This window comes from Nanorana parkeri, unplaced genomic scaffold (assembly GCF_000935625.1).
Source record: "Nanorana parkeri isolate BGI_ZX_2015 unplaced genomic scaffold, ASM93562v1 scaffold121, whole genome shotgun sequence".
Classification (NCBI taxonomy): domain Eukaryota; kingdom Metazoa; phylum Chordata; class Amphibia; order Anura; family Dicroglossidae; genus Nanorana; species Nanorana parkeri.
In genome coordinates this window covers 2,115,451-2,140,692 of record NW_017306389.1, presented here as the reverse complement: position 1 = coordinate 2,140,692, position 25,242 = coordinate 2,115,451, and the positions used below count along the sequence as shown (strand labels likewise).

At 40.8% G+C, this 25,242-nt stretch overlaps 1 protein-coding gene across 1 annotated transcript in view; it reads left to right on the top strand.

Annotated features, from left to right (window-relative positions):
- The window catches only part of VILL (villin like), a 67,073-nt gene that overhangs the window by 35,648 nt on the left and 6,183 nt on the right, over positions 1-25,242 (top strand). The window contains exons 4-16 of the mRNA XM_018553496.1: positions 2,555-2,751; positions 4,323-4,431; positions 7,721-7,831; positions 8,859-9,058; positions 9,827-9,905; positions 10,309-10,407; positions 12,094-12,247; positions 13,861-13,961; positions 14,081-14,218; positions 15,166-15,324; positions 16,865-17,044; positions 20,470-20,615; positions 23,022-23,166. Of these exons, the coding sequence (XP_018408998.1) occupies positions 2,555-2,751; positions 4,323-4,431; positions 7,721-7,831; positions 8,859-9,058; positions 9,827-9,905; positions 10,309-10,407; positions 12,094-12,247; positions 13,861-13,961; positions 14,081-14,218; positions 15,166-15,324; positions 16,865-17,044; positions 20,470-20,615; positions 23,022-23,166 (1,818 nt within the window). The remainder of the gene's footprint in view (positions 1-2,554; positions 2,752-4,322; positions 4,432-7,720; positions 7,832-8,858; positions 9,059-9,826; positions 9,906-10,308; positions 10,408-12,093; positions 12,248-13,860; positions 13,962-14,080; positions 14,219-15,165; positions 15,325-16,864; positions 17,045-20,469; positions 20,616-23,021; positions 23,167-25,242) is intronic.

Genomic DNA, 25,242 nt, shown 5'->3' with positions numbered 1-25,242 from the left:
TAGAGGGATCTATGTGGACTCACCGCAGCGACTGAAACTCCTCCGTATCCAGGAACAAAATCCATGGCATCCGCCTGAAACATTCATTGACACCAAACCCCCCACAATTCTGGGTGTCGGAATGATGGCAGCATAAGTGCAGGAAAAGCCTATACCTGCAGGAATGAAGTCATTGTGTGAAGGACATTTCTAAATGCACTTCAATTGTACTTCAGAATCGGGTGTGATTGCAGAACTCCAGCACAAGGCTCTCTAATGCACTTTCTTTAAAAGCCATCAAATCATTTTTTTCAATTACCTGAAATGTGACAGGTCCTCTTCAAAGTCTGCCTCCTCCGAGTATATTTATGCCATATGAGTGATTGGCCACAAACCTCTAACTTCATTATTTCTCTGCAGACTGATCGGGACGTTCCGCATGGTCCTCCAGAAGGTGGTGGAAGAGGCGCAGCTGGAAGTGACGGACACTCTCATCGATGACAACAATTCAGCAATCAGAGTACGTATCTAGAATGGGTTTTGAAGATCAATTTGCTCGAATTGTAAAATTGTTGTAAGGTAATGCAGAGAACATCACGGCTCTGTGCTAAACTTCCTTGGTTTATCTTAAAGTGACATTACTCTTACACCCAGATATTACTTCTAAGCAGGCACGGATTTCCCACAAGGCCACCGAGACCCGGCCTCGGGGCGGCAGGGCGCAGAGGGGCGGCAGCGGTGTGAAGTCCCCCGACGCCCGGAAAATACAGTTCCGGGCGGGTAAAGGTGCCCATACACTGCTCGATTCTCGTACGAGAATCGCGGGAAATCCCGATTGTACGAGAATCGAGCAGTGTGAACGAAGACGTGTGACCGTTTCTACTGTACGGTCGCACGTCTTTTGTCTAAGGAGCACGCTAGAAAACCAGCCGAGAATCGTACGATTTTTGGCTGGTTTGAACGGTGCTCAGGAGACAAATGCCGAACGGGCCGGTGTGCGCACACGCACACTGCCCGTTCAGCATTGCGGTCATCGGAAATGATCGAGAGTACAATCTGCCTTTCCAAGATGGGCAGATCGTAAGTTTTTTAAATCACTTTACAAGCATCGGAAGACTAAGGTTTTGCGATGGTTGTACAGTGTATGGCCACCTTAAGTTGCCTTGTAGGGAATCCGGCCGTACATTTACAGGTGATCGCGGCGATGTCACCGCAATCACTTGTAAAATCTGTGCAGCCTGTTCGTCCTCCCCCCCTCACTTACCTCTGGTTCCGGCCGCCGAGTCTCTCCTCACTTGCCGTCGATGTGGGGAGCAGAGCGGCAGGGTTAAAAATAACCCTGCCGGTCCATGTAGACTGTAGACAGTGAGAGGGGAGAGCTGTGCTGTGCTAGAACTCCTGTATTGGAGGTGACGGGGTCAATAAAGAGAACCTGTCACCTCCAAATGCTATAGCACAGGGGATTGTTAGCTAGAAAAAAAAAAAGAAGAAATAATAATTAAATAAAAATAAATAAAAAGGTGATTAAAAAGAAAAACATAATAAGAAATAAAATATTAAAAAATAAGAAAATAACTATAAAAAATAAACAACAATAAGATTAAAAAAAATTTAAAAAGTAAACGATAAGCTAAAAATGTCAAAAAGTAAAAAAATTAATTAAATTAAAAAGTGATAAAAAAGAAAGAAACAATAAAAATAAATAAAACTAACCCTGCCGCCCCTGCCATCCGGTTGCCATTCTCCGTTGATGGGGGGATGCGGGGAGGGGGGCGCATAGCAGAACCTGGCCTTGGGGCGACAGGGATAGTAAATCCAGCCCTGCACACAACTTTCACACATTTTCTACTTGGATCTTGGTTAAAAGTTGTGTGAATCTTGGGTGAATACATTGTTAAATATTTACCCTTGAATGTGTATTTAAAGCCATTGTTTTTGTTTAGGATAGAGGATGGTTAAGAGACCTGTCAGGTTTTTCTTTTTTCTTCTCGACAGCCCTATATTTGCTGCATTTACGACATACACATCCCTGCACATGAGACATTTGTAATAAAAGGCTTCCTTTATGCCATGGTCATACCTGTTCTAGCTTGAATTCTCACAACGTTTATGCATTTGGAATACTTAGACCAGGGGTAGGCAACCTTGACATGCCAGCAGCTGTGGAACTACAAGTCCTATGGGGCATTGCAAGACTCAGACATCACAGGTGTGACTTCCAGAGGCAAAGATATGATGGAATTTGTAGTTTCGCCACAGCTGCATGGTGAGGTGGCCTACCCCTGTGCTTTGCTTATACAAGGTAAAGCGAGTGATTAATGCTGGACCATAAAGCAGGTCATACTTACTCCATTCCTCCTATTAGAGCCCTAAGCCATGTGTATGCTTTGTTTTTCTCATGATGGGTTTCCTTTAAAGGACAGAAAGAAGAATAAGGAAGGGATACAATATTCAAAGTGTTGTAAATACAAAGGGAGCTTCAGCTTTATTTTCTGTTGTTAACCATGCCAACTGTGTCTAGTAAATAATTCAGAACGGCTTTCTGTTTTGTCTCTCTTGTTTTGTTCTTTTACAGATCAAGCAGACATCTACAGGTACAAAAAGTGATATCCACTACTGGATAGGAAAAGACTCCACTCAGGACGAACAAGGGGCAGCTGCAGTCTACACATCACAACTGGACGAGGCATTGGGGGCTAGCCCAATCCAACACAGAGAGGTGCAAGGATATGAATCAGCCGCGTTTAAAAGTTACTTCAAGAATGGAGTTATGTAAGTGGCTTAAGAAATGTTCACATCATACATACTGTTTTTTGGAACTCATATTTGAATGAGAGTCCAGCCCACAAGCAAAATATAAATCTGTAACAGTGTTTCTCAATTCTAGTCTTTGGTGGCCACCAACAATTCATTTTTCCAGATCTGTTTACAGGAATAAAGTGCTTTTTGTTACTAATTGGTAACGTTGTGCTTCTCCGTGGCAGTCTGGAAGTCATGCAGAGTTGGTAAGGACCGAGTTGAAAAACACTGGTCAAGACAACTTAAAATGTATGTTGAACCAAAGTCTTATTTATTTTTTTGGAGTCTCATTTGGGAGATTTAGTGTTTTCCAGATTTCTTCACAAGTAAATTGTCATTTTTTATTGTACAACATTCAGTAAAGTTCACCTGCTAAAAAAATGTTCATCTAATAACTTACCAAACTGGGTATACCCAGTCAATGGTGATTCAGGTGAGCAGGAGGGAGCAGAGACAAAAATAAAAATAGATCCTTCTAAGAGTAGTCTTCAGTATCATGTGTATAGAAAGGTTACTGGCAAAAAGTGTGGTAAATGTATACTGCATTGATAAGGTTGCTGGATACCCCTCCTAGGGTCCTATGGTCAAGCAACCTAAATCAGCACATGTGGAGAATATGATTGTCTCCATGCAGAATGTGGCCAGTTGCACTCAATGCTTGTCAGGGTTTTCCAGAGATTACTGCACTACACTGTTCTGTTATCAGGTTCTAGTGAACAATGGTAGAAGGGATGAGGCCCCAAGATGAAACCATGTGGATTATAAGAACAGGTTAACACACCATCAAGGCGTTTGGTGGCTCTTTGGTGGGCAGGAAAAGGTATACAGTACACTTTAGTAGTCAGGATCAGTGTGCATTCCTTCAACCCAGGGTACACACTGAGCTGAAGGAATGCATACTGACTCTGCCCATTAAAGTCTACTGTACACCTTTTCCTGATAAAATGTTCAAAGAGCTATGGAACACGTTGAAGGTGTGATTTAATGTGATCAAACGATCAAGAAATATCCATCTTCCTGAAGAATCTATTTGGAAGCACTTTTTTAACGGTTAGCCTCTGCTAACCACCCATTGGTTCAATTTTTGGCCATCTTCCCTTCTATCAACTTACCGAGCTATGTCCCTCAGGCCACCCAGTACCAGAGTGGAAAAGATTGGTATGGCTTAGTGGTTTTCAGGTGTTCAGCTCTGGTTCCCTGTTAGGGAATGTCCCCCCCCCCCTCTCTAGTAGGGTCACAGCTCCACTCAATAGTAACCTGCATATGACATTATTATTACCTACAATTATTGTTGCAAATTGCTTGAATTAAACTCCATTAGTCTTTGTTATTCATTGGCTAGTGTTTAAACAGTATGCCCATATCCCCTCAGTACATAGGAAATCCACACTGTCATTCACTGAAATTATTATTCACTATAGAGCACCATTCTTGCACAATGTACATATAACCTGGATCAGCCTTGTATATAATGATACTTTTCTGCTAAAATATGCTATAAATTGGGCTTTTTGTAAAACTTGTGTTTTTCTCCCACCTGCCAGCTACAAGAAAGGAGGAGTTGCCTCAGGATTCAAACATGTGGAAACAAATATGTACAATATTCGGCGTCTGCTTCATGTGAAGGGCAGGAAACATGTCTCCGCTTCAGAGGTGTGTGTCTAATGTGTTTTGTAGTTTCTTGTTATACAGAGGCAACTGAGAGTGCCTAGAAAAAACGTCTTTGTTCTCCATAGCAACCAACCAGCTATGCCCATAGTAACCAGTAACTGCCTATGGGGAGATTGTGATTGTGTGCTGACTATTGCAGGCAAATAATGAAAACAGAATCCACAAAAAGTCTGTTCATTCAAAAATGGATTGTCAGATATGCCATTAAGCCAGCCTACGGTCATGTGTTGATGGGCTTTTGTTTACATCAGATGGGTTTTGTATTCTCATACAAGTCTATGGGAATGCAAAATGTGATTGAAGCAAGTCAGATGCCGGTCAGAAAGAGCTCAAGTGCAGGTCAGAAGCATGAAGCATCCCAGAAGCATCTCAAACTGATATCAAACCAGTGCCATCTACACAAGCCCAAATCCCCTTGACACTGGGTCTTAAAGCTGACCTCCAAACAAACAGCTATATAGATAAAATACATATATGGAAACTATTTTACTTCCCCAAAGATTTGTTTTTCTGTCCATATAGTCCTGAGAATCTGGCAGACAGGATAATGATCTGATTTTTGTTTATACTGCAGCTAAGCAGCATAGCTTGGTCACCTATCCCTACCATGAAATTGGACAATGAATCATCAGTAGTGTATTGCTGAGCATAGTAAACTGTTCTCCCCTTCTTCCACAATGTTCCTTGTCAGTATATTTGCAAGCAGCATTTGGTTGGCTCCTAGTTCTACAAAATTAGCAATATCAAGTAATTTCCAAGTATTTATATTAGTATTAATTAAAATGCAAATGCATTAATCAATGTTATTTTTTATATCTGCTTGAAGTTCAGATTTAAAGAAGAACTCTAATTGAAAAGTGTGATATTGAAATGAGGAACTGTTAAAATCATAAAGTACAACCAACCCTCATTCAGAACTATTGAGCTTATACATATTGGGAAACAGTGGTACTTTATGTGGCCATTAACGCTACAGATAGTGTTCTTCTTTAAAGTAAACCTTTGCTTTGCCCATGTAACACAAAAGCAACAAATTTGTTTTATGTACATATTGTACGTATATGTACATATATATATGTACTTTTCCTCTGCCCCCTACCGCTCCGCCAGTGCGACAAACTAATTCTATTTAACAGCACTGGGCCAACCCAAAGTCCGTAATCCTGTGTAAGCTACAATGCCAGTGACTCATGGCTTACACAAGGATTTCCTTCTCTCCCAGTAGCTAAATAGAGTGATGGGGAGCAAAATGCAAGTTAGTATGTAAGGGCTAAATTAAAGTCAGCCTGCTTCTTTGCCCTACATGGGCAGAGCAGACATTCTATATAATCAGTTCTGATTTTGCTCAAAAAAATTAAAGGAGATGGCAAAGGACTAGTCACTAGTATTGTTTGAGGTCTCACTGCATCTGTTTTTTCCCCCATTGATGACTTACCATGCCTTGTCCTGCATTGTGTCTCGGCGTGGATGTGGCCATCTGTCTGAAGGCAGGACTTTGCTTCCTCATGCCAGATAAGCCTCCCTCATGATCTGCTGACTGGTGAAGGAATGTTCAAAAATCAGCAGGATTGTTGGTGGAACCACACATCCACAAAATGAATAAAGCAGAAGCGGGGAGATATTTTGCGCCATAGGTCTTCAGGTACAATAGTGATATCACCAGATTTCACTTCGAATCTTGTCAGTCAGGGGCAGCAGTGCCATAGATTATCTCACACTGCAGATGTGAAGCACTGCTATTTTTTAAGAGGAATTCAAGGCAAAAGGTAGATTTTTTTAGGCACTACTTAGGTACAATTAACATTTCCAGATATTCCCAATAACATAGCAAATCTTCACTTTTCGAGTTGAGCTCCACTTTAAGGTACCTAAAGCATTTAATAATGGCGGGGATTTTACTGCAGAAAACCAGTTAAAATAGTAAATAGTCTCCAGACCGGATGACACCCGCCGTGTCGTCATCGCGCGTGCACATGACGTCACCTCGTGTGTGCGCGATAACGTCATCAGGCATGCGCGGCCATCTGGTGATGGACTCCGGCAGAGAGAGGAGGGGACGTCCAGCCCACGGGATGAGGTATGCTGCCGGGTTCCCTCCTCTTTCCTGACACTGTCGGGCTCTAGGTCCATGACCGAGTGCCCGACTTTTTAGAGGGGGTGACACCAAAATGACTGTCAGTCATTTTGGTGTCACCCCTGCAATGGTGTCACCCAGGTGCAGGCCGCACCCCCCTTGTGACGCCACTTAATATACCACAGACTACAGTGGGCAATAAATATAGACAACCGTTCCCCAAAGGCACCATTGGCAACAGGGGTTTCTATTTTGTACAAAGAAATGCCATGTTGCAGTTGGAAAATGAAAGTTTGTTTGACACTCAGATGTATGAATGTTGACCCCAATGTTCAGTATGCGGCCTTCTTTAAGAATGTAATTAATATAGAATTTTCTCCAGTTTATCAAAAATATAATGTTTGAGTTTCATTGAACTTAGGTTGCTTGTTTGGTGGATTTAATGAACAAGCTTTGGTAACAATACAATTATTGTTTAGTCTTTTTATTACAGTGAACTGAAATCCTTTGTGGAAATAACCTTTTCTATTCAGTGGGATGTTGACTACAACATCATGTTTGTTTTACCAACGGCATGAGTTTCAGATCTGCTTGAATTCATTCTCCTTTGTATTGGCTTTATTTTATGTTATGTTTAAGATTCCGAGTAGCACGGCTGCTGCTTGCTGGGATAGCTTTGAGAACATATTGTTGAATAGATAACTGATAAAAAAAACAAAAAAAACTTTATTGATTAAAATAATGTAGAATTTACATTATTTCTAAACAAAAAACTTAAGTAATGAAAAATCCAACATTTTGAGTTGTCCCCAACACAGGAAAAGAAGGGAAATCTTCTAATGGCAACGCCTGTGGTGACAACTGCCTTCTGATTTCCTGTTGTGTCTATAGGACAGAAAGTGAAGGGAAACCTCCTCAAAGATACACAGATGGCAAAAATATATGTTCCTGCTCTCACTCCATGCCTCAGATGGTCAGCAATTTATACAATATGTTAGCTATACTACAGAGAATATCATAAAACAATGGGATCTTAAAAGTATTGTTAAGTTTTTGGGTCTTTTATATATAATGCAACCTGCATTATAGGTTAGGTATCCCTTTCTCGGGGGATGAAGATATATGATTTTTCAAGGAATTGCCAATTGTAGAAAGGCAGACATTGTGAAAAGTGAATTCTCTCTCTCTCTCTTCTAGGTTGACATGTCATGGAACAGTTTCAATAAAGGGGATGTTTTCCTGCTAGACCTGGGGAAAGTTATCATCCAATGGAATGGGCCAGAAAGCAACAAGACAGAAAGGATACGGGTCAGTCAAAACACTTCAAATTATTTTGTAAATAATCACATTTTTGGAGGAATCTAATTTTTTAAACTGAAAAGAAGAATAATAAAAAAATTATTAATAATAATAATAATAATCTAAAGAACAATTGTTCTAGTACATGCAATAACTAATGGCAGTCAGTTTAAAAAAAAATAAAAAAAATATGTATCACGAAAACATCTTTTTTTTACCCTTTCATGTTTTTTTCATCCTTTTTTGCATCCCAGTGCTGCCGATCTTCTGCAGTCTCTTTGCAGTCTCTTTTTGTCTACATGCATGTTCTTTAGCAATGGCTGCATGACATTTCACATTCAGGGTGAGTTTCCTGATGGTGACAACATTGGAACATGCCTGTGTAATGTGGTTAAGATTACCCCTTGTATTCCCCATTGGAATCCAATCTGACCAAGCGACATTGCAGGAGCATGATTGGGAAGCAGGGAAAGGGCACTGTCACCCTATAACAGGAAGTACTGGAACCAGGACTCTTATGGCAGGATCATCGGGTATTATGTTAATGAAACCTGCAGTTTTTAAACAGACTGACGATGGCTATTGAGTTTACAGTAACATGATAAAGCTTGTATTTATTGTAACATATTACAATAAAATGTACTGAAAAAGTAACATTTGAGAAGTAATTCTAGACTCCATGTCTAGAAAATTAAATTGAGGCTGTGAACTGCACTTTTTTAGCATAGTTTACAAAAATGAAAAGACTGCTTTGTGATTGCCTATAAATTGTACCGCTCAGACCTCAGATAAATGGCACTACAATTGCTGATCCTACCACTAAAATGATTATAGCTAATGCTAGCAATATTGCTGTTCCTTCTATTACTACTGCTACTGCTACTGGTACTCTTTTCAATACTTCCACTACAATCTCTACTTTTGCTACTTCTTCTGTTTCTAAAACACCTACTGCCATAACTGTTATAATATTGTGTTCTACATGATTTGTGGATTCCTGTAAATATGATTTATTAATAATTCTCTTCTCTCCTAGGCCTGTGCCTTGGCACAGAGTATCAGAGATGATGAGAGGGGAGGTAGGGCACAGATCGGGGTTATAGACAATGAGCAAGAGTCCCCTGACCTGATGCAGATTATGACGGCTGTGCTGGGGGCTAGAAGTGGGGAACTGAAAGATGCCATTGCGGATGATAAGCCGGATGAGCAACAGAAATCAAATGTCAGACTCTATCAGTAAGTCACAAGCACTGGTCATATACTATGATTCTGAGTGATAGAAGCAGAAACCATAGGGCTATGTCATCCCAAAATGAGTTTATTTAAATTGTAAAGTAAATGAATGCTTTCACTATGCAACATTTTTAGAAGTTACATTGCAGGCAGAGGAACTTGAAAAATCCATTTAGAATTCAAAACACACAGCTGTTCTCATGAGTAACATTATACCTGCTTTACATAAATATAGCTTTGCATAAGCATGTTTTCATGTATTTTATTCTGTGACATTTATGGGATTTCTGTGGCTACTGTAATTGGCAACATCAAAATAATGCCTAATAATACACACATAAATCTAAGATTTGCTGAAATAACTAAAATAACGCTTATCGCAGTTGCAGTTGAAATTCAGTTTCTTTAAAAAGGGAAGCCTGATGAGTAGTTCATCCTAAATTTCCTTACAGCTTCATTTGTTTTAAAATAGGGTTGCATACCCATCCCTGTGCTCACTGACATATCCAATTCATACAATCTCTATGGTTAATTGACTTCATTCAGAACCTTACCTGGATTCAACTATTAAATAGAGCACTAAATTCTTTTGTGGCAATAATTAATTTGAAAGTTGGCAACATTCTCAGCAACAATAAAAAGAGGTAGTTTGACATTTTTTGTTGTCTAGTAACAATCTAAAAATTGGAATGGAATTCATACATACATACAGTATATGTCATTGCTGAAGTTTTGTAGCAGTCTCTCAACCTTAAATTATTTTTTTTGCAGTGTTTTTGAAAAAAACGGGGATTTAGTAGTACAAGAAATTGCAACAAAACCTCTTACCCAGGATCTGCTTCAGCACCAAGTGAGTAGATTACATAGAAGCAAAATTATGTGGTCATATGGACTCATTCAAGTAACTCTTTTACCATGTCCCCTGCAACGTGGTGCCAGCCACTTAGTCTTTTGTAACATGATGGCAGTCAATCACAGCCTCTTGTAACATGTCAATAGTTACTCACAGTCTCTGGTGACATTCTTATGATCTCTGACAGTTCCTGGTAACATGTAAGCAGTCAGTCACATTCTTTTGCCGCATGAAAGCCGTCGCTAGATCTTTGTTGTAACATAGTAGAGTTGACTTTACCTCCAGCACCACTATACAATTAGGAAATACTATCTACAGGAAAACAGTAAACGTAAGGATTAACCATAATTGATACCTGTGGTGGCACCATCATGTGACCTATGTGTACTTTATTCCGCAGGACTGCCACATCCTGGATCAAGGAGGAGTAAAGATTTTTGTCTGGAGAGGTAAAGACTCCAGTGCAGAAGAGAAGAAGGCAGCTTTCAGCCGAGCAGTAGTAAGTCATTCAAACCATGAATGGGCCCTGTATACATAAGCAACGTATGTAGTTACAGTATGTTTCATTATAATACTAAATAGTACATTTAGCCAAAGAAGAGGATCTTTGCGCTACAATGTTCAATAGTGCATCTGTCACTGTGATGGGTGAAGTGCATCTGTATATTGTAATGGGGAGTTTGACAAATGGGAGTGGGGGGAGGGGGGGAGTAAGCAGGGATGGGGTGTATTTTCTGCCCAGGCACATTTGGTGAAATGTGCTTAGTTATGAGCCTTATGACTAGGGCACCTTTTATTCGAATTACATCAAGGTCCTATGTCATACTTGCTGGTGATTGCTGCCTGACATACAATAAGAAAAACCCCAATCCTTGCCCTGCTATTGTATTGATTCTTTTCATCTTAAAGTGTATGTCATCAACCAGACGAAATGTCATTTTCATGGCACTCTGCCAGACGGATTAAGCTGGGTTCCCAGGCAGGAACAATGTTTATAGTTTACAGCAGTGATGCTATCATTGTATTGGGGGAATGCAACTAAGTGTGCTTTTCTGGGATTCCAAAATAACTTGCCCTTTGGCCGATCGCATTGCTATAGTCCTAGGATATAAGAGGTAATAAGAAGTGCGAAATATAACCCTTGGGTGAATAAGCCAAACTTTCCCAAGATGCCAAAGTGCATGTGTTATGAGAAAAATATGTGGACTACCCCCCTGACCTTCTAAAATGTCAGTTCCCTGGCTGCCATATTAATGCTTTGGCTTCTTTGTTTTCTGAGCCAGTGACTTGAACAAGTACACTTTGTAGGTCTTTTGTTTGCTGTATGATTGTTCTGACTCAGAAGTATGGAAACCAGACAAATTCAGATGGAGACTGACAATAGCAGCCCATATATTTTTATCAAGACAGTTTATCTCTAGGAGAGGTGGTGAATTCCTGGAGAGAAATTAGCTCAATGGAAAAGCATACTTCATATACACAAAACATAGAGGTTATACAAAATGCATGATGTTTAGTACTTACCAGTCTGGATTCCGATCACAGGAGCCTGTAGACATACAACCTTTGGTACCCAAAGTCAAACCCCTTTGCCTTTGCATCACTTTTATATAAAACTTTGTTTGTTTTACGGCTTCTAACCTGGCTTTGAATATTGAAACAATGTGTAACTAGTCTTATACGAGATGGCAGTGATTCTTTTAGTAACAGGAAAAAAAATGTGGCAAATACCTATACAGAAAAGCTACCTCTGCTTCTTAAAAGCACAGGCCTAATATGGCTAATGATAAATCTGGACCTGATCAACCCATAGTCTCTAAAATAGAAAATAAAAGCAGTAGCATTACCTGTGGCCTTGTAATAATTTCTCACTGCATATCAAACTCAAACATGGCTGGCATAGCAAAATGCTAAAATATGAATTATTTAAATGTCCAGCATTATTGTAAAATAAAATGCTCTAGTCTATGAATTTGATGTTAGTATTAAAAAGGCCATTAGTTACTGTACATAGACAAAGAAGAGACAGCTCACCCATCATTCTACAGCACAATGCCCAGCAATGGGTTACAGGTGTCAAACTAATAAAGGTTGAATGGTTGTCATTGGGTTACTGCACATCATCATACCGTTAATATAACTCACTGCATTATGGTATTTACTGGAGGATGTTTATTACTTGTAGGGGTTCATCCAAGCCAAGGGCTACCCTGCTACTACTAATGTGGAGGTAGTGAATGACGGAGCTGAGTCTTCTATGTTCAAACAATTATTTCAGAACTGGAGGGATTTTGGAGAGACACAAGGAATTGGAAAGACATACAATGTGGGGAAGATTGGTATGATGCCTTGCAAGTTTCAAACATTTATGAAAATTGTCTATATATATATATATATAAAAATATGTTTGTCACACTTAGATCACATGTCTCAATTTTTGACCAGCAATAAAGGCAACTTTCTTAAGGCAAAGAGTAGAGTAGTAACGCACAACGGCCAGTAATATGGTAATGATGACAGATTAAGCTTTAATCTGTCATCTGGCCATACACCACTGGAATTTAGAATTGTATTTGTTGTTTTTAAAGAATGTACAGTAAACTTCCAGTTATGCAGCACCAACGAGGATCGGTAGATGCCGGATAACTGTAGTTTCTGGTTGCTTGTGAGTTAATAGTAACTGTCAAGCAATATACATGTCCAATATAAAATACCAAATATTTTAATGAAATCAAATAAAGTAGAGCTGTTATGTTATATTGGTTTCATGAGTATTCTAAGGTACCTTGAAACTCCACCTACAATAGTGGCTTTTTGAATGTACGATTTGGGATGTGGTGCCATTAAATAGATATACCACTATACATAAAATAAGGACCAGTAGAATTTCAGAATGTTCCTTTGATTTTCTATCACCTAATGGGGTAAAATCAAAGATCGTTTTCGACCAAAGTGATGAGAAAATCAAAGGAGCAGGATGAAAAATTTTTCTTGGAACAAAATACTAAGGGGGTTATTCACAAAGCTGCCGAAGGATCTAGCCGTAGCTTCGGCTGATCCTTTGGATAGCTGCGGCCCTACGACCCCTTCGGTTCAGTAGAACAGAAGGGCTGCTGTACGGGCTATTCACTACAGCCCGTACAGCTCCCGAAGTTGGCCGAGCGGCTCAGTCGAGCCGAAGGCATATGCATCGGCTCGACTGAGCGAAGGAGAAAGATGAAGCTGGCCGGCCGACAGGCTGCTACTGACAGCTGGGCGGAGCCAGCCGTCATTTCACGGCTGGCTAAGGCCACTTGCAGAGACAGATCAGCGTCCCCTGGTTACCAGGTAACCAGGGGACGCTGATCTGTCATTACTCTCTCTGGGAGTCTCCCGCTATTAGATAGCGGCTCCCGCCCGGGAGATAAACACTTTCTCCCAGAAAGGTTTACTCTGCTCGATCAAGCAGAGTAAACCTTTCCCTGCTCTGGTTTTTTTTTTTTTTTGCAGATAGCAAAGAAGCAAAGAAGCTATTGCTTCCTCTGCTATCTGAGAACTCAGCAGAGTCAGCTTTCATACCACCTCCGGCTCTGCTAATCGTTTTTTTTTTTTTTTCAACTTTTTTCAACTGTTTTTCTATTCTGCTCGGTACCACAGAGGCGCCGAGCAGAATAGCCAAGCCGAATGCCGCTCGATCGGCTCACTTCACTTTGGGTCGGTTATTCACACGGCTGCCTTTGGCAGCTTTGTGAACAACCCCCTAAGTAAATGTGGTTTTTACTTGAGAAACTCCATTCATTTTCAATGTTAAAATCAAACAAAATTTTGAATAACATTCTACAAGTCTCTGATGGCATTATTAAATCTGAGTTTGTGTATTTGCGTTCGTTGACTAGAAACTTTAAAAATATATCTTAGGGCCGGAGATGATGGCATATAAATGACACATCGTGTTTTCTTTTGATGTCTTCAGCCAAGGTGGATCAAGTTAAATTCGACATTAACCAGTTGTATGCCAGACCAGAGTTAGCAGCAGAACAGAGGATGGTGGATGATGCTTCTGGCAATGTGCAGGTGAGCCAGTAATTCATCTGTGAATGTCATTTGTATTGAACTACGGTAGAAAAAAAAACTTGTGTGAATACCTTAAGGCTTTCTTTAAAATTCTAAAAATATAAAACTTTTCCTCACAGATCTGGAGAGTGGAAAACCTGGAGCTTAAAGAAATCGATCCAAAGATGTATGGAAGATTCTATGGAGGGGATTGCTACTTAGTGCTTTATACTTACATTAAATCTGGGAAACCAAATTACTTCCTATACATGTGGTTGGTAAGTGGGATGTTCTCTTTAAAAGAAGACTGCAAATTATACAATAATGATTCATCAAATTGTTTTTCTTCCCATTAACAAAATGTAATATTTCTTAACTATCTAAATACATATTTTTTGAAAATGATGTATCTTTTATTCAAGGTTTATTTAATAGGGCAAAGCACAATGTTTAGTAATCCACAGTAAACAATCAGCAGGCATCTTTCATTGGCCTGATACAACCATTAAAAAGTAAATGTGATTGCCATTGCTTGAGGTCACTGCGCATTATTTCTCGACTTTGCTTTGTTGTATGCAGACCTAATTTAAAGCTGAACTCGTCAGATATAAAATACCCAAGTCAGGGCAGCTCTGTGTTCACTGCTACATCCTTAAATATATTTAAACGCAAGTAGTGGAAGTGCCCAAATTTGACTTGGTTGCTGGACAGCTTGCAGTTCCTCTTAGCAGAGCTCAGACTAGGGGAAGGCAAAGCAACACAAAGAGCCAATCAGTTTGTGCTGCAGTGCAAAAACATGTTGATAGAAGGCAAGAGCAGAGCAACAGATAGATGAGCTCATCAATCTGCCGCTTCTCACTTTGCTGTCTAATCACAGGTGAGGTGGGAAGGAGATCTGTAAGTGTTACTGCACTGTAGCAGAGAAAAACAGGTCTCCTTTCCTGTCAGACAAGGCCATGCTGGGTGGCAGAGCAGTATAAATTTAAGGACTGGAAAGACACAAATGCAAATCTTTTGCTCCTATAAATGTATTTAATCTGTGTATTTATTTGTTTGCCTGGAGTCCTGCTTTAAGCCGCCTATACAGCAGGTTGTTGTGCAGCAGATCTATACACTGAGGTCTCCTTTTCTTGCTACATGAAAATTCTGTATGAATGCTATGTGGGTTGTTTGTTCCATACACAATGCCAGTGTAATAATTGTATTATCATTTGTCACTGAACAGGGCCGCCATGCTACTCAAGATGAGATCACGGCATGTGCTTTTCATGCAGTAGAACTGGACCGAAAGTACAATGATCAGCCAGTTCAAATACGAGTGACCATGGGGAAGGAGCCAAAACACTTCCAAGCGATCTTCAAGGGAAAGATGATCATATACGAGGTTACATTTTTATATTTTTAAATTAATGAAATAAGGCTCAAATAGATTTTGAGATTCATTGATAATATTTATTTTATATTAAAAAGTCTGTTGTTACCATAGCGAGCAATTCAACTGTTACAAGGCCTTTAGCAGTCTGGTGATTGCTCAATGTGCCAGTATCACTCAGGTTGGCACTGGGAGAATGTAAAGTAGATGTACTGGGCCAGATAAAAAGATTCAGTGAACACAGTAATAAATCTGCTGGTCAACATCTGGATTCAGCACTGGGAACAAGACAAAAGAACCTAAGGCCAGGCACTTGATATGGTCCAGTCACAACCAATACTGGTTTTAAAGGTGAAGTACTGAGTTACGGACATTTAGGAACATGGACAGAAGGAAGAAAGAATGGACTACAAGTGCAATGACTTCACCGCACTTGTATTTCATAAAGAACCACAAGTTCCTCTGTGGATTTGTGAATGGGTGACGCAGTGTGGATAGAGCCGGGCACAGCCACAGTCTGCAGGGAGAAGCACTGTTACCTCCTGACTATGAGTGTACCATAAAACATGGTCTAACTCAAAAACAGCAGTTCTCAACCTGTTGGTCGTGACCAAAAAGTGGGCCGCAACCCATTGTTGAGAGGGTCGCCGCGTCCATTTTTGCTGCGCTAGGCGAGAGCATCCTCCATGCACAGCAGTGTCAGTCAGCGGGAGGACAGCAACGCCTATGAATAAAAAAGTGCCGCTGTACACACTCCCTGGCCGCTGCAGCGACATCTAGTGGCCGGGGAGTGTTTACAGCAGGACTTTTCTATTCACGGCTGTTGCTGTCCTCCCCCCTCCACTAATGTGCGGGCTCTGCAGGAGGCAGGCATCTTAGCAGTGCTGGGGCAGAGAAGGCTGCATGGAGACAGAGCAGGCAAGCAGGTAGCAGGAGCTGGGGAGGGCGTGTATTCTTGTGAGTGTGCTTCTATTTTTATTTCTAAGTCCAGTGCGTTGCTATGTCCTGAGTCCAGTGCCTTACTAAGTCCTGAGTCCAGTGCCTTACTAAGTCCTGAGTCCAGTGCCTTACTAAGTCCTGAGTACAGTGCAATACTAAGTCCTGCGTCCAGTGCCTTACTAAGGCCTGAGTTCAGTGCCTTACTAAGTCTTGAGTAAAGTGCAATACTAAGTCCTGAGTCCAGTGCCTTACTAAGTCCTGAGTCCAGTGCATTATTAAGTACTGAATCCAGTCCGTTACTAAGTCCGGAGTCCAGTGCTCTGTTGGGGGTCACCAAAACTTGGCAGATGTTACCAAGGGGTCCCAGTCCTAGAAAGATTGAGAACCACTGCTCTAAAAGGTAAACTTAGCCCTTTAAAGTACCTTATACTATAAAGATATCAGGTCAGTTCTCCCAGTCTAAAATGGCACCGAAATTGTATCTTCTACATAATTAGAAAAATAAATGATTCATTTAATTTGTTACCATTTGTTAATTTGTCCAAAAACAAACATTGGAGCTGGGTAGGTATATATACTGTAAATAATATCATAATGTTCATATATTATGTAGGGAGGAACAAGGCGAACTAATAAAGTCGAACCAGAGCCTCCTATCAGACTATTCCAAGTCAAAGGAACTGATGACTTCAACACAAAGGCTACAGAGGTCCCGGCCAGAGCAGCTTCTCTTAATACCAATGACGTCTTTGTGCTGAAGACTGACTCTGTGTGCTATCTATGGTGTGGAAAGGTACGTGAATGATTTAAATATGTAAAACTACAGGTTGACAAGCAACGTTCACGTTATGCATTTTAAAGCTGAACTTCAGGCAAGCAACTACATACAAAGTTAAAATACATACTGTATATCAGAACTGTTCTGTCTGCCAGAAGAGCGTCATTCTGTGGCCAGTTTTGTGAGCAAGGCACCCCTGGCAGGCAACATGGACAGATCCTCAAGCCGCACTGCAGCATCATAGCTTAGAATAAGACACATGTGAAAATGACCCCCCAACCTGCTAAATGGACAAGGGGGTAGTAGCAGCAGACGGATGAGGCCATCCCTCTCTTCTTCTTTCAGCATATTTAATGACAACACATGTTTATACTGCAGGAAATAGCTAGTAGCTAGTGCTGCCCTTATCTCTTAATGTTGTCTTTCAGAGAATTAGAGAAGTCTGGTTTTAAGACAAATTCAGGTACTTAAACTAGTTACATTGGTTATATTTAAAATACATTTAATGAGTTTTAATGGTAATGGCAATGACTGATGTATTTATATTTGCCTAGCATCAACGCAGTTGCTATGTGTATTCGGTAAAGATGCTATACCTTGCTTTTGCCATGCAGTCACTAAATCTGGTTGTTTTATAAAAGATGTTCTATTAGCTCCAATGGAAAATGCATGATATGTACACATAAAGATCATGTGGATCACATGTGTCAAACATAAGGCTATGAGCCGAATCCAGTCCGCCAGACCATTTCATGTGGCCCTCGCTCCTCTCCTACAGCTGTGCTGCAAGCAGGTGCCAGGCATCACAGGAAGGCTGCCGAGGTGCCCAGCAAGGTCCCGGCAGCCTTCCGGTGAATCACAGTGCCTGTTTACATCACTGGCAGCAAATCTCTTCCTTTCTGTGGGTCCATGCCGGCCACATCCGCCAAGACCGACCGGAACCCTTGTGAGACCACACAGCTCTCCTAAGACCCACACAGCCCAGCATAGATCCTGCACGTCCACCTGAGGTTTCACACAGCCCACCATAGAATCAGCACAGCCACCTGAGAGCCTGCACAGTCCACCATAGAACCTGCGCAGCCACCTGAGAGCCCATACAACCCTCCATAGAATCTGCACAGCCACCTGAGAGCCTGCACAGTCCACCATAGAACCTGCACAGCCACCTGAGAGCCCATACAACCCTCCATAGAATCTGCACAGCCACCTGAGAGTCCGCACAGCCCACCATAGACCCCGCATAGCCCCCTGAGAGCCCATACAACCCTCCATAGAATCTGCACAGCCACCTGAGAGTCCGCACAGCCCACCATAGACCCCACATAGCCCACCTGAGAGTCCACACAGCCCACCATAGAACCTGCACAGCCACCTGAGAGTCCGCAGAGTCCACAGAGAACCTGCACAGCCACCTGAGAGTCCGCACAGTCCACAGAGAACCTGCACAGTCACCTGAGAGTCTGCGCAGCCCAGCATACAACCTGCACAGCGACCTGAGAGTCCACATTGGTATTAATCGAATGCAGAGGCAATTGTTTAATATGATAAAGAGTAGATACATTTATATAGTCTTACGGATACAACCGGCCCTTTGAGTGCAATCATAATGCTGATGCGGGCAACAATGAAATTGAGTTTGACACCCCTAATGTAAATGCTGCACATCTCAGTGCAGTTGCTGTGCAGTAGCTCCAGAGTGTTATTTCTGTATTCATATTTGAATCAGACATATTTTACTAGGAGGAATATCTGGGTTGCAGGTTACATGGCATTTATAGTACTTGGTACAAGATGCTGAAACCAAATTAACACTAAAGTGTTTCTCCATATGTCCCTGACCCCCTAACACTAACTTTGGGCTAAACAAGACACCTACATTTACCTTTGCACAGACCCTTTGGCTAAATTCATACCTCTCCATTTTAGGCACATAATGTTTTTGAAAATACAAAGACACATAATATAAATGTGTGAAAATACAAACTGATCCACATTTTAATGATTGTTGCACATTTTCAAAAGGCATTAACATGATTTTCGTGCATTTCCATCAATTTGAACAGAAACACAAGTGTTAAATGTCATAGGTGTGAATGCAGCCTAAGACTTAAAGCAAGGGTTAAGTTCTTGTTAACCACGTAGCTGGCTGGTTGTCACAGTGCTCCCTCCAGCCTGCCTCCCCTTCCGCTGCAGCAATGTTATGTCCCTTGGCATCCTTGCATCGTATACACTGTGTATAGAACGTAATGACTTGGGGACCTTAGACCGCTGCGGCAGAGGGGGAGAGAGGCTCCAGGATCCGGTCTAACAACAAGCCATCTCCGAGGATTGGATGAGTATAACTTTTTTTTATTTTCGCACCTAGATACTTAACGTTTGCAGTGCGGAGTGTAAAACCCTTTATACCAGAACAAGCTGAGCCCTAAAACCTAACCTAACACATAATCCCCTAAACCTCAGCTTTGCTCATGCTGGGCAAATTAACAAGTTCATTTAAATGCTCCTCTGCCTCCCTGGACCTAAACTGACCCATTTGCTCCCCCCACCTGTTCTTTAGCTCAGAGTTATGTGATATACTCGGTCATTATGGGTATAAAAGGACATGCGATTGTCTCCTCTGTCTTCCACAAAGCAGTGCTGGGTGCTTGAGTGGGCAATCACCAGAACTGTATCCCGACACATAAGGGCTGTGAGAAATCCTTAGCCCTGTCTACAGATAAATTTAGCACATACACAGTGGGGAAGTGGAGGAAACATTAGTATAAACAGCAAGGGGTAATTCAGGGAGCATTTCCCTATTAAAGTGTATTCTACTTTTGCAGTCAATTTTGAGAAAACCCCTCTTTGTTTTTTGTGTGTTCTCATTCACACAATATACAAAAAAAAAATGTTTTCAACCGTTTAGATGTTTTGTTGCAGCAAGCAACATGGCTGATTCAAGTTTTTTCTCAGCACCTTCACAGTGATCTGTCCTTATAGAAAGACTTAGGACTGACATTTCAGGATTGTTTCTCTCATTGACTTCATTAACATACAATGGAGAAGCTCCTCACCCCTCACAACCCCTACTAACATTACAAAAGGAAGTGGAAATTTTAACCCTTAAGAAGCCAACAAACCCTAACCCTAGTAAAAGCAACTTAAACTGCAAGAAGCATTTTTTTATATTTAGTTTATGCTATATGAATGGGGACATGTAATAAATGTAAAATAGGTGTTATCCCAATTTGGCTGTGAAAGTGGGAATACACTTTAAATGTAACTGGTAAACTAATGTCTAATAGTAAACTGAATTAGCTAATATACACTGCACTTAATGTATGAGTTGGCGTGAGGCGCTGTATACAAGGACATACTCTCCAAGGAGTTTAATGTATGACAAGACACGTCAGTTTAGTCATCTAAATCATATTGTATTTTTTCTTTCCTCTCTTTAGGGTTGCAGTGGAGATGAGCGAGAAATGGGAAAGACTGTGGCCAGCATAATCTCCAAGCAGGACAAACAAACCATCCTTGAGGGTCAGGAACCGAATGAATTCTGGGTGGCTCTGGGAGGAAAGGCTCCTTACACAAATGATAAAAGGTAAATTCCCTTTCACTATATTTACCTTCACATGCACGTACAGTATATCCCAACATTTCATTCTGAACCAGTCATACATTGTAGAACATAGTAGATCCATGCCTATAGCCTTATGAAAATAAACCTTATTCCTGCAGCTTCTGCATCCTGCAGCTTTTGTATGGATGCTACAGTGGAAGATTGGGGGGTTTTCAAAACCTCATTTCTCATTTTGCAGCACATTGGTGGGTACAGATCTTTTCGGCAGCACTTCCCTCCACTTCATTTGGTTAAGATGGCTTTAAAAATACTTCTATGGGGGCACCCCCTTATGTATGGGGGCAACAAGCTCAGCCGTAAAGATTTGGATGATCTGAGTGTGTCTGGCTGATCCAGCAATTCACTGCACAGGAGAATGATTGGAGCTCCGATGTGTGTAAGGATAGCCTTTGCCTTGAACATAAAGGTTGTTGAGCCCCTACTGTTTTGCTTACTACATATTAAAGAGAACACAACCCAGGTAGCTGGATCTACTTTTTATGTAGTAATAAAGAGCATTACTTTAATCATATCTGCAAACTCCATAAAATCCAGAGACATTGTTAGTACAGATTTCATCTGCTACCAAGTGGGTAATTGTAATTCTCTAGCTGTCACCTACTCTGCTTTATGACCATTTAACAATAAAGCTGAATATTATTCAGCAAAACCAAACACTAAGTGCTTGGATCAAATACGGACTTGAAAATATTTCAGCTATATGAGATCTCTATGTTGGCTGACACCAATGACCTCTTTAATCCGAGGAATACCATAATCTGCTATTCCACACCATTTACCTTATTTCTATGCTGATAAACTCCTTACAATTCTGGCTACTTCGAATAGTGTGCTGCAATGGCACCCTCTGGTGTCACTACTTTAATGTGTGCTATAGTCACAGTCTATAAAAATGCTTCTCCAAAAACATTTAAAGCTGAATAAACAGATGTTGTTTGTTTTTTTTAACAACTCTTTATTTATTTTCGACTTTCCTGAAGATAGTGCTAGGTCTTACTTTCGGGGAAACACGGTATACATACATAAATAAATACAGCCAGCCATCACCAAGTATAAACATACTAATACACATAAAAATATTCTAACATTCATAATGTCCTACATCCAAATACTCATTCTAAACCCCCCTAAAAGAAAACTAGAGAAAAGGGGAGAAAAAGAAGAGGGGAAAAAAAACTTCAATCCCCTCAAATCTTAAATTTCATATTAATTATCTTAAATATACAATTCCAGTGACTAATATGAAGAGGACAATCCTCAATATAATTTTGTGTTAAAAAATAAATCCCTAAATAAAAAGTATCCATATATATGCGTGTACAAACCTACCCATACCCATATATATCCAGACTATATACCCACTCATATTGATCCATACACCTCTATATGTACACCACATCTTCATTGAATCCACCATATTTTTAAATCAAAATAAAAAGTGAAAATTATTATAATCCAACATCCCAAACCTAGTGTCAAACATGTGGAGAAAGAACCTCTAATATTATCATTATTATACCATATTCCCCCTTTGGGGTTTATATACTATTAATTCTATAATTTACTATACACCTTGTGAGGAAAAAGAAAAAACCCTCCAACTCCAATCCCTTCAAATCTTTAATTACCTAATTAATTATCTTAATCCGATTCCGGCGACTCCAACAGATGTTGTTTAAATACACGAGGCGTGTGCATTCTTACTTGGTGTGCTTTTATTATTTCTTTTAGATCGGTGCAGTAATTGTGCCTGAAATGTTACTTTTGTGTAGAATCTTCCTGTAATAAAGACCGGTCACTGCTGCATTCTCTCCTTGTGCAGGGTGACTGGTCTTGTATCCGCCACCTCCTGTTGTTTTCTGCAGGCAGCCTGTAGTAGGTGGGACCAATAAGGCCCCTCCCACAGCTCTGCTCTCTGCTCAGGCTATGTGCAGCACAGTGAAAATATCACTGCTAATTTTGCAAGGTAATAAATGTGTTTGCAAAGGCATTTGGTGCACACATCTTGGGGGGAATTTATCAAAACTGGAGCAGGCAGAATCTGGAGCAGCTGTACATGGCAACCAATCAGGTTCTGTCTTTTATTTTCAAAGCTTAACTGAACAAACTGAAGAGATAAACTGATTGGTTACTATAGGCAACTGCTCCAAATTTAATCTGCTTAGATTTGATAAACTCTCCGCCCCCTTGGGTTTATCTCAATTTGGCTATAAAGGAATATATTTACAATGAATGGTAGTTTTTGTGCCTGGAGTTTCCCTTTAAAATGAAGCAAAAATACTAATACTGTAAATATTAGTATTCATTTTCTAGTATATAGTTTTCAGTACAAGATCAAGTTCTCAATGTTTTGTTTGGTGTGTCTAGATTCCAGGAGACTGTGATGCGGTATAAGCCCCGCCTCTTTGAGTGTTCCAATCAGACGGGTCGGTTCATCATGACGGAGTTGGTAGACTTCGATCAGAGTGACCTTGATGAGGATGATATTATGTTACTGGACACCTGGGAAGAGGTAAGAGACATGTTCTGCCACCACTGAGACTCCGCCACTATTCTGACATTTACTGTCATATTTCATGCTGCGTTGAGTGTATTTCACATCCAGCACTGTTAGGCAAAGACACATTTTCCTCTAAATACAGAACTGCTGAGATAAAAATGAAATATGTGGTCAGTTTGCTTCCACGAATGGTGGTCATACACAAGCAGAATCTGCTACATTGTGTGCAGCTATCTGGGCAAGTATGGGGTGGCAGAGAGTTCCCTAGAGGGCAATAAGCAGTGCTTACTAAGGGGTCTATTCACAAAGCTGCCGAGGGCAGCCGAGTGAATGACCGATCAGAAGTGAAGTGAGCCGAACACTGTTCGGCTATTCACTTCAGGCTGGTACGGCTGATTTCAGCCGTATATCGGCTGAAATCAGCCATACATCGGCTTGCTTCGTGTGGTTGTCAGAAGCAGGCTGTCGGCCGGCCAATGGCCGGCCGCTCGGCCAGCTTCGTCTTTCAGCACGGCTCAGCGCTCGACTGAGCTGCTCGGACGTGATCGGGAGCTGTACGGGCTATTGTGAATAGCCCGTACAGCACCCCCTCGGTTCTCCAGAACCGAAGGGGTCCTGGTGCCGAAGCTAGCCGAAGGATCGGCCGAAGCTACGGCCAGATCCTTCGGCAGCTTTGTGAATAGACCCCTAAGTTAGAAGTTCTATTTGGCTATGAATTATTAATCTAAAATGGCACTTAAGACATACTAAATACAGCTTTAGGGATGCTAAAATTGCATCAAATATTTACTTGGAGGTCACTTTAGCCTGCCTTACCTGCTATTGCTTCTTGATGAATCGGAGCTTTTTTTCTCAAGCACAAATGTCTAATTTGCTAGAAAATCTAACAGCAAGTGAATAATAATCATTCCCTGTTCTGTGGGGAAATGGAAAATTCACAGCAAATAATATGCATAATCAGTGGCCTCTCACTCAGTCTGCCAACAATGAGTTTAACAACACTGGAGACATTTTGGAGACATCAGGAGAATGGACTGTGGTTTGTTTTCAGTTGGCAGCCTTACAAATGATTCCAGCAATCCTGGTCATAATTGGCCCATATATGTGGTGTAGTGATAATGGGATCATGTATGGGATCTGGTGATAACTGGTCCATATATGGGGTGTAGTGATAATGGCATCATGTATGGGATCTGGTGATAACTGGTCCATATATGGGGTGTAGTGATAATGGGATCATGTATGGGATCTGGTGATAACTGGTCCATACATGTGGTGTAGTGATAATGGGAACATGTATGGGATCTGGTGATAACCGGTGTATATATGAGGCATAGTGATAATGAGATCATGTATGGGATCTGGTGATAACTTGTCCATATATGTGGTGTAGTAATAATGGGACCATGTATGGGATCTGGTGATAACTGGTCCATATATGGTGTGTAGTGATAATGAGACCATGTATGGGATCTGGTAATAACTGGTCCATATATGAGGTATCGTGATAATGGGACCATGTATGGAATTTGGTGATAACTGGTCCATATATGGGGTGTAGTGATAATGAAACCATGTATAGGACCTGGTGATAACTGGTCCATATATGTGGTGTAGTGATTATGGGACCATGTATGGGATCCGGTGATAACTGGTCCATATACGGGGTGTAGTGATAATGAGATCATGTCTTGGATCTAGTGACAACTGGTCCATATATGACACAACCAACTCCAACCAGGGAGTCAGCTATTATTGTTCCAACATGCCAGAGATGTAATGCATTAGTTATCTTGACATATTTGTTTTAAATAAGAACACGTTTATTCTCATTCAGACATATGCAGCTTTTATAATGTTATGCAGAATAAACAAAACTTACGCTGTCTGTGAAGGTTCTCATTTATCTAGGTCATGGTATATCTATAAAAAAGAAAAAATCAAGGCAACTAAACTTGCTGTATTTTTTTTTTGTTATTGCTTTGCTTGAAGACGTTTCACTGGACTGGTTTACTCGATTCAGAATGACTTGTACAAAAATGCTCTGGGAATAACAAGAATGGGGTCAGAGACCGTGAGGCTTTAAGG